The 14,149-nt window shown below is 39.8% G+C and overlaps 1 protein-coding gene across 2 annotated transcripts in view; it reads left to right on the forward strand.

Annotated features, from left to right (window-relative positions):
• Window positions 1-14,149, forward strand: part of fgd (faciogenital dysplasia) — a 52,186-nt gene that overhangs the window by 36,132 nt on the left and 1,905 nt on the right. For both annotated transcript variants that reach the window (XM_079678852.1, XM_079678853.1), the window contains 14 exons: window positions 2,505-2,594; window positions 4,608-4,744; window positions 5,732-5,888; window positions 6,066-6,204; window positions 7,942-8,000; window positions 8,503-8,649; window positions 8,738-8,830; window positions 8,930-9,009; window positions 9,546-9,576; window positions 10,173-10,277; window positions 10,989-11,042; window positions 11,971-12,072; window positions 12,249-12,377; window positions 13,131-13,271. In XM_079678852.1, the coding sequence (XP_079534978.1) occupies window positions 2,505-2,594; window positions 4,608-4,744; window positions 5,732-5,888; window positions 6,066-6,204; window positions 7,942-8,000; window positions 8,503-8,649; window positions 8,738-8,830; window positions 8,930-9,009; window positions 9,546-9,576; window positions 10,173-10,277; window positions 10,989-11,042; window positions 11,971-12,072; window positions 12,249-12,377; window positions 13,131-13,271 (1,464 nt within the window). The remainder of the gene's footprint in view (window positions 1-2,504; window positions 2,595-4,607; window positions 4,745-5,731; window positions 5,889-6,065; window positions 6,205-7,941; window positions 8,001-8,502; window positions 8,650-8,737; window positions 8,831-8,929; window positions 9,010-9,545; window positions 9,577-10,172; window positions 10,278-10,988; window positions 11,043-11,970; window positions 12,073-12,248; window positions 12,378-13,130; window positions 13,272-14,149) is intronic.

The raw sequence follows: 14,149 nt of genomic DNA on the forward strand, positions 1-14,149 counted from the left end.
AACCATAAACCTGAAAGACCATCATTTAAAGTCTGAATAAACCTCCCCCCACGCACCTCTGAGGTGGTCATTAATGTCTCCCTCTGACTGCCATCCTCCCGCTGCAGTTCTAATTTATATTTCATGTTCCTTCAACATTTTCAGGAATTATCAGGGCATGTTTAAATTGAGCACATCCTGAAAGTTTAAAAAGCCTCATCTCTCAGACAGTCAGACTGCCTTTCATGTAGTGGAAAAAAGTGGCTTGTGTCTATTATTACCTCAGCCTGAGTGAACATTTTCAAAGAATACTTCTGCATGAAATGTTAGACACTTATACAGCCTTGGTTTGCCGGTCACAAGTTACTGACTTGTATCTAAAAGCAGCTCTGCCGTTATATAAAAGGATGAATACCTGCCCAAATGATGTAACATGAGCTTGTGATGACAGCTAGATAAGAGTCCAGAGACGGATATCTTCCCGCTGCTGAGCTCAAGTTTCACTTTTCTCTTGTCCTTCACTGACTATTGATTGTCAACAACACTGATACCTCAAGCAGTGCACGTACTTCTCCTTGCATAAGAGTAAAGTCTTAAAATGTGCAAAATGAAGAGGAAGAGAGTCTGGGGGAGATGACAAGAGGATGAAACAATCTCAAACGAGAAGAGACTTTAAAAACAAATATAAAATGTGAGAAAGCTGAAACTAGAAGCAGATTACCATAACATTTATATTTTGGGATTTTGCCGAATAAAACTTCTCAGTATTGCTTTAAAGCTTTAAAACACTTGCAATGCTCGCACGAATGTCACAAAAACATCTTCTACCGACCGCCCACAGTCTTTTGGGGAAAGGTATCTCCGCTATCCAGTGCTTCCTGATCCCAGCACTGCAGTGGAGTGTGTGTGTGTGTGTGTGTGTGTGTGTGTGTGTGTGTGTGTGTGTGTGTGTGTGTGTGTGTGTGTGTGTGTGTGTGTGTGTGTGTGTGTGTGTGTGTGTGTGTGTGTGTGTGTGTGTGTGTGTGTGTGTGTGTGTGTGTGTGTGTGTGTGTGTGTGTGTGTGTGTGTGTGTGTGTGTGTGTGTGTGTGTGTGTGTGTGTGTGTGTGTGTACTAGCATTACCATCCTTGTGGGGACCTACATCTGTTTACACATTCACAAAATGGAGGTCCCCATAAGGGGAATCATTAATTTTAGGGTGACGACTTGGTTAGGGTTAGGGTTAGGGTAAGGGTCAGGGTTAGGGTTAGGGTAAGGCATGTGTTTGTTATGGTTAAGGTTAGGATACTGTAAGTCTCCAGGAAGTGTGTGTGTGTGTGTGTGTGTGTGTGTGTGTGTGTGTGTGTGTGTGTGTGTGTGTGTGTGTGTGTGTGTGTGTGTGTGTGTGTGTGTGTGTGTGTGTGTGTGTGTGTGTGTGTGTGTGTGTGTGTGTGTGTGTGTGTGTGTGTGTGTGTGTGTGTGTGTGTGTGTGTGTGTGTGTGTGTGTGTGTGTGAGAGCTGTCATGTTGATGGCTTTATAATTACATACGTGTCACAGAGGATGTGGGTTTTCAGTAATGTGTGTACAAGAAGTTAAGATAATTTATGGAACATTTTCAGTTTCTCTGTTGTCATAATCATACATGTTAAAGTAATATTCTTATACAGTGTGTGTGGAGAGTTTCACCCTGCCATGCATTGTGTTTGTTTAAAAGTGCTTTTACAAGAGTGTGTGTGGGTGTGTTTCAGTGTGTTTCTGTGGTAGAAAGAAGTTGTGAAACCCACATTGTCGCAATAGGCTAGATGTTTGGTGACCCCGATGTCTCTTCTGTGTTATGCTGGTCATTCGGATGAACTCTATCGGCAGACATCATTCCTAAAGTTTATTCAAACATTAGGTGGATCTTAGCTTCAAGAAATCATAATGAGAGAGGCAAATCTTCATTTTCACCACCTCAGCTAATAACGTCTCGTATCAGTTTTACACGTTCCCACGGCTGAACTAAACCAGTGACTAGAATAGAGCTTTGTATACTGCTCCGGATGCCGCTGACGGTTGCCTCAGTCACAAGCATTAAGGGATAAGGATGTTTTAGATATATATTGTTTTTAAGAATTCCTTTAAAAATAACTCAAAACAACATGTATAATAATTCTGCCTTTCTCCATACCATAGAGCTATATTGCTGATGCTGAATCTTTCTTCATTACAATACAATTGGCCACTTGAGTTGATGCTGAGGCAACCCTACATACACCTGCTGCTGTAGCTACTCACTATAGCACCAAATCCATAATTGTTGCAAGCAGGAAAGATGTGTTACACTGTGTTGGATGTTTTCTTGAGTATAGTGAAAAATGCATTGATGTGGAGCTAGGTAGCGTATGTTTGCTTTCTCATTGCCTGCGCTTCTTTAAACTAAAAAAAATTAAACTCTGAATAACTGCAAAGTCTCCTTATTAGTATTAGGGCTTGCTTACATATTATTAAGAATGATTTCAGTTTTCATGCCTCAGACCTAATCCTTTCCTGTCTGTTCCCCTCAGTGCTCAGAGACTCAGAGGCTCCTGAACATCGCCAAAGAGCTCCTCCACACTGAAGAGGCCTACGTCAAACGACTCAACCTCCTCGACCAGGTAAGAGTGTGCCTCAGTCTCCATTTCCATTAGCAGGTTGTGCCTATGGTCCACATTTCAATCTCCTAAATGTGCCAGAGGTCTGAGTGATTTAGATTAGGGTTGAGCTGGATTAAAAGTGGCTCTGCGATCCACCCGACAACAACCCCTTCCTCTGTTGACCGGATTACCCCGAGCAGTGCACAATCGTGTGAGAAACTCCCTGTGTTTTAGTTTATACATGTGCATCACAAATACAGCTTTGTCACCACCATCTAAGCATGTGTGTGTCCACTGTGTAAAACAGCACATGTGTTTATGTGTGTTTCTCTGTCATGCCCTCACATTGACCTCACAAGTACGTACATAAATCCTGCATCCTGATTAAAGATCTTTGTTTCCTGACTCTTATCTGAGTTGAAAATGAGAAAGCTCTTTAAAAAAAACGTTTGGTAGATGATGCAGCCCAGATATAGCTGTTTTGATAGCGTCATTGATTGAAACATGAAACAAGCATAATGAGTGAAAACACTCATTATGCTTGTTTCATGTTTGGTAATAGTTGCTATTGACTAAGGATTTGCCCATAAATTGTGGTGACAGCCGTTTAAGATAATCTAGTGCTAGTTAACTTCTCTGGTATACAAGATTATTTTACTTGTTTCATATAATTAAAGATATTCTGTTAAATATCATTCAAAGCAGAGCAAAAACAAAGTATTCACGGTTGAGTAACTAGAAGAAGTTGTTTTTTGTAACTTTTGTTACAATAACTTGATTTTTAAGAGTATCTCTTAAATACTTTCTCGTAGAAACTCATTCATCGTGGCTTAAACCCTGCTTTCCATCTTTTGTACGCTCAAAAGTCATGAGCTCCTTCAGCACTCTGCTCTGTTGGATCTTTTGTTCGACCATCTCGAAATGGATTATTGTATTTTAATTTCCAGCCTAATTTCAGCCTCGATTTGTGTTCGCTCATGACCTGATGAGAACGTACTCGCAGTGGTTAATTCTCCTTCCTCTTTGCTCTGTCCTTGAGTCACAGAGATGCACGGCTGCCCTATCACTGAACAGATATGGGTTACTTGCAACTGAGGGCAGAAAACCCTCACAGTTAACTTCCTGTTTTTGTCGCAGCACTTTCACATGACACTGGAATCAATTGTGTTTATCCTTCTCTGTGACAGGCAGGGAAGCAGATGTTGATGGATTGGATTACTCAAGCAATTTATCACCAGAATCGCGATACATTATTTTGATGTATTGTTATTTATTTCCCACTTACAATTTTGGTAATCAATTAATTTTTTTAATGGGTTATCTGGTTATTTATTGTTGCACTACCATAAAGTAGTTTCTGTGATGGGTCATGCTCAAACACACTATATCCTACATTTCCCATAATGCAACCCATAGCATCTTTCGTTAGAGCCTTCATGTCTGGTACACCCTTATGTGTCTATACATGCATTTACATTAAATATTTGAATGTCAACAATTCACTTCATAATATATAATTTAAGTATATTTTGCAATGTGTAGTATTTAGTTTTAGAACGAGTATTTAGTAAAGCACATCCAAATATGGCCTGAAAGTACCCATTTAATGACATTTAAATGCAATTGAGGCTTATTAATTGAATTAAAGAAACATTTTTTAGTTGCAGCCCTAATGCAATGTATCATTATTGGTTGGCCTTAAATGTCAATTAAAAATGTTGCTGTTTTACCAAAAAACTAATAAAAGCTAAACTCAAAGTGACCACAAGTTTATATTTAATGGTTTATCTTGTTTACAGGAATGTCTCATACATTAGCAGTAAGTCTTAGTTGACTCCTATATATCTTATGGTCACACTTAAGAAGCCAAAGCTAGAGAAAACAAATATGTTTATGTGGATAAACAGCAACATGCAAACTTCTCCTTCCTTATTTACATGCCTGTCCCATGAATAGGATCCACATTTTGGTTGTTTTTGGGAACTTTTGCATGAGTGTTTGTATACATACTGTATGTTTTTTACCCTTCTGCAGGTATTTTGCACTAAGCTCACAGAGGCTGGAATCCCCCAGGATGCGATCACAGGGATTTTCTCCAACATTTCCTCCATCTACTGCTTCCATGACAAGTTCCTGCTGCCTGAGCTCAAGACACGCATCACTGGAGAATGGTGAGGAATAAACACCCGGCTGTTCAACGGCTTTTCAAATAGCTGCAGTGTGACATCATACTAAAGATGGTTTGGCCCCTGTTTGTGGTCCGTTAGGCCGTTGGTGTTGGCTGTGAAACTCAGACAGCTTTTGGCACTGGCAGTGGAGAACTAGAAGAACTAGAATTGGAGGACGAAACCCTCTTTAATGGTCGCACATACATCTACACAGCACACACAGTGAAATTTGACCTCTGCATTTAACCCATCCTATACTAGGAGTAGTGGGCAGCTATTGTACAGCTCCCGGGAGCAATGGGGGCGGGGAGGGGTTGACCATAGCCTTGCTCAAGGGCATATTGTCAGGTTTTCAGTGGTGTCAGGTTGCTTGGTGATGTGATTTTGTGTGTGTCGGAGTTGCAGAATGAACACATTTTTTCTTCACAGTAGGCAGGAAATGTACCCCAGTGTGTGTTATTGTGCCAACATCAGCCACCCTTGGTAGATAATGACTCCTCTAGAGAGGACTGGGTGCTGGGAAACACCTGTCACATAATTATTTCCCTTACACTTTTTCTGAAACTCATTAGAATAGGCTGAGGTAGAAAGGCTTAAAAATGGGCACAAACAACCACACAGTAAGTCAGAAAACTGCAGCTCGGGAAAAAGTTCATAAAAAATTATAATTTGTGGAATTCCCCAATAATGTTCTTGAGAAGATTAGTCTAGTCTTTTACTACTCATCATTTGTTTCTTGCTTCTGAAGAATGAAATCAATGCTTTCTGTCTCTTATCTGTGGTAATACAGTAACCCGTGATGACCTTAATATGTTTATCTGTGATTGTGAAATGTCAGGAGAAAAAATGCAATTGAATCAGCTAAAAATGTTTTACATAAACAAATGAACAAGTGATGTATTGTATAATATAATAGCCTTTAGATTACAATATTTGTCTTGTATGAGACAGCTCTGGTTTAACCTGTTTATGTATTTGTGTTTGCTGTAGGGACTCCAACCCTCGTATTGGAGACATCCTCCAGAAACTGGCTCCGTTCATGAAGATGTACGGAGAATATGTGAAGAACTTCGACCGAGCCATGGAGCTGGTCAGCACCTGGACACAGCGGTCCTCACAGTTCAAGAGCGTAGTCCACAATATACAGGTAGGTGTTTGTGTTTGACTGTGTTGTCTCCTAATTTGATACCTACTCGCTTTTTGTTAACTCATTGAGAAGGTACCAGTGTTTGTATGCCATCTCATAGCTCCACAATACCAAAACAGTTGTGATTATTTTCACAATTTGTCAGTTCAACTCTTTGTTTTGTGCTTGAAACAACAGAAACAGGATGTGTGTGGGAACCTGACGTTGCAGCACCACATGCTCGAGCCGGTCCAAAGGATTCCTCGCTACGAACTGTTGCTCAGAGACTACCTGAAGAAGCTGCCTGAGGACGCTCTGGACCGGAAAGACGCAGAGAGTGAGACATTAGACTGTTTTTACATGATGCACACACTGCTCTGTGAGACTGATGAACTGCAACGTGCAGAGAAATCTTCCAGCGTAGTTTTCTGTCTTCCCTTCAATTTCTTTTTTACCTCTGCTTCACCTTTGCCAGTGGAATTTGGATTTAATTCAAGCTTTAACTTGTAATTTGGTTTATCGTTATATAATGGGTGCGTGGCTGTCAAAAAGCATTGATTTGTGGTTTGATGCCCTCATCAAACAGACGGCAAGGATTGAAATGCACAAGCCTAAAATGTGCAAAAGCATTACATTTAAATGTTTAAGTGTATCTTTCTTCATTCCCCGAGGACTAGGTTACTATATATCAAACTGAAGAGCTAGTGTCTGAACTTTGTTGAGTGCTGCCATTTAGCCAACATGATTCAATAATAGGAGGTGGCATGAACACAAAAAGGTCAATGAAAGCACCTGAAGCAAAGCAGATTCACATTCCAGAAAGCACAGCTGAGGCAAAGACACGTCAACTTGAGTTGATAATGCACAAATGAACATTAGTGCTTATTCTGGGTGATATAGCTCCGTGATGGACGAGGAGAAGGAGTAGAATATATTGCATCAGGAATAAAGCTCCTGGTAATCTTTAAAAATATCTGTTTTAACTGAAACGGACACTTTTACCCAACTGTGAACAGTGGTGGTTAGTAGCCGAACAACACAAACTGCAAAACTACTCCAGGTAAAGATGGATCACTTCATATGTGAACACATCTTGATTAACAATGTTGACCCTCTGTGGATATCGCTCCTTGCGGCTCCATGTTTACACAAACCTTGTTAAGATCTCAGTAGATTAGATTAAGCCTACACGAGTCATTGTTTCCATGATTCTCATTTTGGAAATTGTGAAGAATTGATCTACATTATATCATTACACAACCAATAACTATAAATCACGTGTTTCAACTGAGCTAGAAATTATGTTAGGTTCCAGAAACTGTCAATCTTAAAACTGCAACAATGCATCACATTCTTGGTGCTTTCAAATTGTGCTTTTGCACATAGTATTTGTACTGTTGAATTATCACAAGAGTCAATGTGAAATATATAGTAATAATATATCTGTACTTTTGATAGAAGTAGCTCCGTCTGAGTATTGCCTCATTAGGATAACAGGATCATTTCATCTATCATGAGGATGATGTCTGGTTGTGTGTAGTTTCACCTACTACCTTGAAGAGACAAATTACACACTGACGTGAAATGTATGTCTCTCTTTTTGCCTTCAAATTCAATTTTCCACGATCTGATGTCCTCCCTGTGTTTCCATTTACCTGAGCATTAACATTCACCACACAGTGCAGGGCTTTGCTCTTGTCCACTCCGCGCTGTAAAGCAGTTCATCACTGTTGTTCTTGCCCCATTTCCCCCAGCAGTGTGTCTCTTCTGTTTATGTAGGCCATGATTAAGATGGCTGACTCAGGTGCTCACAAGGCTTTCTGCTGGCTACAAGCCAACCTAATGCATGCAGTGTGTTTAATGTTAGGACAGTGATGTTAAGCCTCTGATCCAGTTTAATTTATAATACAGCTCGTGTGACATCTTATTTTTCAGAGAGCAACAAACCCATTACTTATCTCTGTATAAAAGAGTGAGACATTGATTAATGGTACAGTTAGATTTAGTTTTGCTCAAACATATGATGTTATTGTTGAATTTATGCTAACATCACATATGTGCATGCTTGTTACAGAGGCACTGGAGCTCATCTCTACTGCAGCGAACCATTCCAATGCAGCAATCAGGAAAATGGTAAGACTTTGAGACTTCACCTCACTCTTTTCTTTTCTGTTGTCATCTCTTTATTTCACTGTGTCATTGCACTTTATACAAAAACAACTAATGTCTTGCTCAATGAAAGAGTTGCTGATGCTGTACTGCCAGTCAGCAACATTGCAAGTGTTCGTCTGGGGGAGTGAACAAGTTGAATTAGTACAGACAGGAAGTTGCCGTTTCCTGCCTCAAGTTTCACAGCTTGCGGAAGCCTGAGTGACTTCTAAACACTCATCCTCTTCATCTATACCCTCTGTCTGGCAATTCTACTCGTATCTCTCACATCCTTGAAACAACTCAAGCGGACAAAGTGTTTTTGAATCAATAAAGATATATCATACCTGCTTTCCAGCGTTAAAGTCTTGGCTGATAGGAAAATAACCCCCTCTGGCGGAGTTTGGATAATACCCCCACTCTTAAGTGTCTTCTTGCCTTTTCTATTTCTGCAATTCTTCATCCTTCTGTTGCATCGTGTTTTCAGGAGAAAATGCACAAGTTGCTGGAGGTATACGAAAGGCTTGGAGGAGAAGAGGACATTGTTAACCCAGCAAATGAACTCATCAAAGAAGGTCATATGAAAAAGATGTCAGCCAAAAACGGAACAGCACAAGACAGATACCTCTACTTGGTGAGAGCACTGAAGTGTTCAATCTGAAAAACAAGAGGATGTTTTTGTGAACATCTCATCAATTTCAGTTTTTCTGTCTCTGATGTAGTTCAACAATATGGTGCTATACTGCGTGCCTAAACTCAGACTGATGGGACAGAAGTTCAGTGTCAGGGAGAGGATCGACATCGCTGGCATGGAGGTGCAGTTCTGCTTACTTAAAGTGCTTCTGTTTTCTACTGTGGCCTTTTATTTATCCTGGCGACTACAAATCCAATTTCCTCTGTTGTGTTGACCTCAGGTCCAGGAGAACGTGAAGCAGAACCTTCCTCACACATTCGCCATTATCGGCAAGCAGCGTTCACTGGAGCTGCAAGCCAGGTAAGGTCATAAAGTAACTTCCAGGGACAAAATAAAACACTCGGAACTGAAATATTAACAGTTGCTCTTACTATATGCTGTTTATTCCTATGGAAACCCCAAATATGCAGTATTACATACATAATTAGAATACAAATATTATGTTAAAATCATATTAATAAGTGAAGTTAACTATATCAATTGTGAAATTATTTAAATAATTAATAAAACGAGTTGTTTTCTATGAACCAGTTTGCTCGCTTGGTAGCCATATTTACAGTACACATACCATATGACATATTAGCTTGTTAGCTAATTTTAGCTCTTACCAACGAGCTGCTGCTGTAAATAAATAACTTATTTCTCTTCTATTAACAAAGATGTACATGCTACCTACTCAAACCAGTGAACTAAACTGGTTTGGGTTTACGATTATGTATATCATTACTCAGCCAGCACTATTTGAGGTTATTATTTGAGTAGTCTAAGCTATTTAATTGTTGCTTTGTGTGGTTTTCATGTTAAAATAATGTAATCATGATTTTTTTTTTTTACAGGACGGCTGAGGAGAAGGAAGACTGGATTCAGGCAAGGATGACACACATGCTTTCATAGATATAGAAATATAAATACATTCACATTATACCCACAAGGTTTCTATCTCTTATGAACATGCAACAGATTGGTTCTTCTTTACTAGAGAATAGAATTAGCAAATATATCCTTCTCGCGCTCTTTCAGTGTGTTTGGGAATTATATTCTCTGATAAATCCCCTCATTATTGCTCATTTAGCTCATTACAGTAGAGCAAAGCTGATTAAAACATTGTGCCGGATAGAAGAGGGGGTGGGCGTGTTGCAGGGGAGGTTTTCAAGGTTTTACGCCTGTTTGAGTCTGCGTGTAAGCGTGAGAAAAACTGCAACCTACATGGCATGTAAACTTTGAAAGATTTTGGAGATAGAAAAAACATAAATAAAACAAAGTTACATATAATAAAAAAAAACGTTGAGATCATGTTATAAGTCTTTAATAATAAGCCTTTCCCCTTCGTCTCATATAAAATACAAAGAAAATAAATGCATTCAAATGGTGATGTGTCTGATTAATAATCTTTCTCTTCCTTTTGTATTCCCCTCACTTTCCTTTCCTCCTCCTCTGTCCTCTAAATCTCTTCTGACTCTCAGGTGATCCTTGCCACTATCGAACGGCACAAACAAAACAGTGAAACATTCAACAAAGCTTTCAACAGCTCCTTCTCCCGGGAAGATGACCACCCCCCCGAGTCACCGGTCAGTCTCACTCTCCGTAAATCAATTAGTTCATCGATCACTCAATCAGTGGGTCATCCTGTGCAATGACTCAGACGAGACTAGTGGTACGCCCAAACACATTTGTCATAGTCTGGTCTTTGTCTTTCTGAACAGCTCTCCCATCTATGGATGTATCATACACACACACATCACACACACATAAAGAAGCTCTTTCTTCCATCACTCACAGTCGCGCACATAGTGTCTGTGAGGCTCCTCTACCAGAACTCTCTCATGACCTAATAGGGAAAGCCCAAGTCAAAGTGTATACACAACTCTTATGGATCTGCTTTTGACCCACTTTGGGCCTGCTGGGCTGGATGCTTGCCAAAGGAAACTTGACGCAACACAGAGGAAGTGATTCAGAAGGGCGAGACTGGCACCTAGTGGTGGAGATGTTTGACTGCAGGAAAAATCAGCTCGTGCTCAATATTTTTGTTATAATGACATTAATATAACTCTTTATTGAATAACTCCTTTTGTCCATACATGTGCTTTGTTCTCCAAAATTCAACAATTATTTTATACATCATATATCATCAATTGGGCAGATAACATGCTATAATGTAAGCATCTCTTTAAACACAAAAATAAAAATGATTTTTATACTTGAAAATAAAAGGAGCAATAATAAGAAGAACAACAAAAAGAAAAGAAAAAATATTTAAATGTTTTTTTATTTCTCTTCAGGGTCCCTGGAGCAACACATCCATTGACTCAGACGGTGAAAGACTGCACGAAAGGGTAAGATATTATATACTGTACTTAAATTACTAACGATTCTTGTCGTTTGCTAATGGGGAACAGTTTTTAATACTTTGTTAGTGCTTAAAACTTAAGTGAATCCGCCTTTGTGGGTTAATCATTTGTGTGTACAGACTTTAAAGTGAAACTGAAAGTTTGAAACGGTTACACGGTTCTTTATCAAAGGTAACCCTCCTCTCTTAAAGGTGGGGTAGGTAAGTTTGAGAAACCGGCTCGAGATACACTTTTTGTTATATTCCATGGAATGCTCTTAACATCCCGATAGCAATGAATATCTTAAGTGCGTTGACAAAAAATCCATTAAAAAAAAAAGTCATCTGTGGAAGCCGTAGTACTGTAAAAAGCACGACCAATCATTTTAACCGGCCCGGCTAAAGTAACTGTATGGCCTATCAGCCTTTCATCTGTGGACAAACTTATCTCCTGCCCTCATTGGTCATGTGCGTGTTCGTGTGTGTTGGGGGAGGGGCTCTGTAAGGAAGTAGCAGATTTCTTCCGGCTGTGTATTTTCAAATTCTAGCGCACTCGAGCTGGTTTCTCCAAAATGACCTACCCCAATTCAATAAAACTATTTGTTAGAGAAATGGGACTTAATACTTGTCCTCATTAACCAGCCTGTTGCAAATGGACATAAAGGGTTTTATGAGGGGTGAATTTCACTCCTCATCACATTATACATTTATAATAATCAATCTGACAGCCTGAGCTGCTGTGGAAACCTCCACCTGACCTCCATTTTAGTTGTCTATGTCTGTGTTTTTGTTATAAGAAAGGAGAAATGGAAGACAGGCAGCCAGACAAACAAAGAGTGACGCAGGGCGAGTCGTAGACATTCCTTCAGTTGTTCTAAAACTAAACAGACTGAAGACCTTGACACATGACTCCTGTGTTTTTTTTGTATTTCCAGAAGAGTTCCAGGAAAAAGGAGAAAGAGAAGCAAACGTGTAAAGGCTGCAACGAGAGCTTCAATTTCACCAAGCGTAAACATCACTGCAAGTCCTGCGGAGCGGTGAGCATAGACGGGACAGAATAAATCGGGGCATTGTTGGGCAGCTTGTTGAATGAATTGATGGAGAGAAAAAAAGAGTTGGGGAATAAGTGGAACATCTCTTTCAGGCAATTAACTGTTAACAACTGAGCAGTTGTTCTCAATAACGTCTCTCTCCTCTCTCTGTCCTTCTGCAGGCCATCTGTGCAAAGTGCTCAAAGACCTTGGACAACAAAACCAGCCGAGTGTGTCCCGAGTGTTTTGAAGCCAGCCTCAGCCTGGAGACTCTAGGTGTTAGTGAACAGAAAAAGAAAGCAGCACCTGAGGTGAGACACATATGCTGCACCTGAGAACACAAACACACTGAAAAACATTTAGAAGCATGTGCATAATGGATTTTAGATTCATGCCAATCCAATCATATCCAGCTCTCCCAGAATACCAAAAGTCAATGTCAAACAGACGGCACTGCTGGCAACAAAAAGAGAGAATGGAGAACAGCAGTTAACTTATTCAGTCCAGTACACTCCCTTTACTGAATACCAAGTCAATGTCTGAAATCATTGCACAGACACATAAAAACACCCATTATACCCATGCTTTACTGTACATGTGAATTTATGAATCAACACAAATGTACATTGAAAGATCCATGTATAAACAAATCCATCTGTATCAGAGCAATACAATAATGAGATTTCAGCTTATCAAGGAGAACAGTACTTTAAATATATATTGTTGTGATTGATTCTGTCACGTCTTTCTGGCTGTTTTCTCAATGACAAGATCGCTAAAAAAACAAGTGAGATCAATCACCACATGGGGGCGCTGTAAGCTGCACAAGGAATAGAAAAGGGGCAGCATGAGCTCGAACAACTGTCTATGTACAAATCTCACTGTGTCCTATATTGTCGTTACGTAATGGTGTACAGTGTTAGGTCTGCTGCTCATCACGTTCAAAATCCCAATCAGTCATCTTTGTATTTTAAATACACACCTATTTAAATTAATTAGAAAACAATATTTATTGTTAGTGTTTTACAAACAATATATAATAGTTTTTCCTTATCTTTTTTTAGCGACAGATATCTCTCACGGGGGACAACTGCCTGCTCTGTGGCCACCTTCAGTTGCAGGAAAAAGGGAAGAGCTGGTCCAAAGTGTGGGTGGCTGTCACTAAGGCTGAGCCACTGGTGCTGTACTTACAGAGCAGTGGACAGGTAAGCGTTCAACACACACACACACACACACACACACACACACACACACACACACACACACACACACACACACACACACACACACACACACACACACACACATATACATCTGGAGGTATGATAAACTAGCTGTTGATTCAAAAATAGTCCAGCTTTTTGTCACATTTAAGGATTATACTGTATACTTGAACTATTCTGTATGTTTTCATTATTTTAGTCTCAATACAATGCATAGATCAAACCAAATGTGGTTAGCACTGTACAAATAAAGGACAATAATCTTTACAAACCAGATCCCCCACATGTTATCTCTTGTAAATCCGCTGATTTATTTGTTACAGCGCTCTGGATATATATCTATATGTCCTGCCCACTTTTATACAGTGCTCCCTAAGCATATCAGTGAGCATGTGTAGGTCAGATCTATCCAATCATGCCTGTGTAAACCGTCTGTAGATCAGTGCTGGGAGGATTTAGTGACTTTGAATGTGATCATAGGAGTAGCTGTCTGTGACGCTGCTCCGCTGTCTAAGGTTTAAGTTTGAATTAACCAGAAGAAGCAACACTTTGAATTTCAAGTAGTTCCTTGAAATCTTGGCTTTGACTGTAGCAGTAAATCTACTCAGAACATCCCAAGGATATGCATGTCACAAGCGATTTACATGATTGCTCAAAATAACGTTTATGCTTTCCAAAGCAATCATGTTTGGAAAGCTTTTTGCTAAAGACTGTGATTCTCTGTCATTCACAGAGGATGGCACAGAAGGGAAGTCAACCTGTTAAAGCCTCCCTCGGTTTCATTTCCAAGACTAATATCCCAATCCCAACGCATGCCATTTCAAAGATTAGGATTAATGCGAGTTGGACGAGCATTTTCT

Source organism: Notothenia rossii (assembly GCF_949606895.1).
Source record: "Notothenia rossii genome assembly, chromosome: 4".
NCBI classification, from domain to species: Eukaryota; Metazoa; Chordata; class Actinopteri; order Perciformes; family Nototheniidae; genus Notothenia; species Notothenia rossii.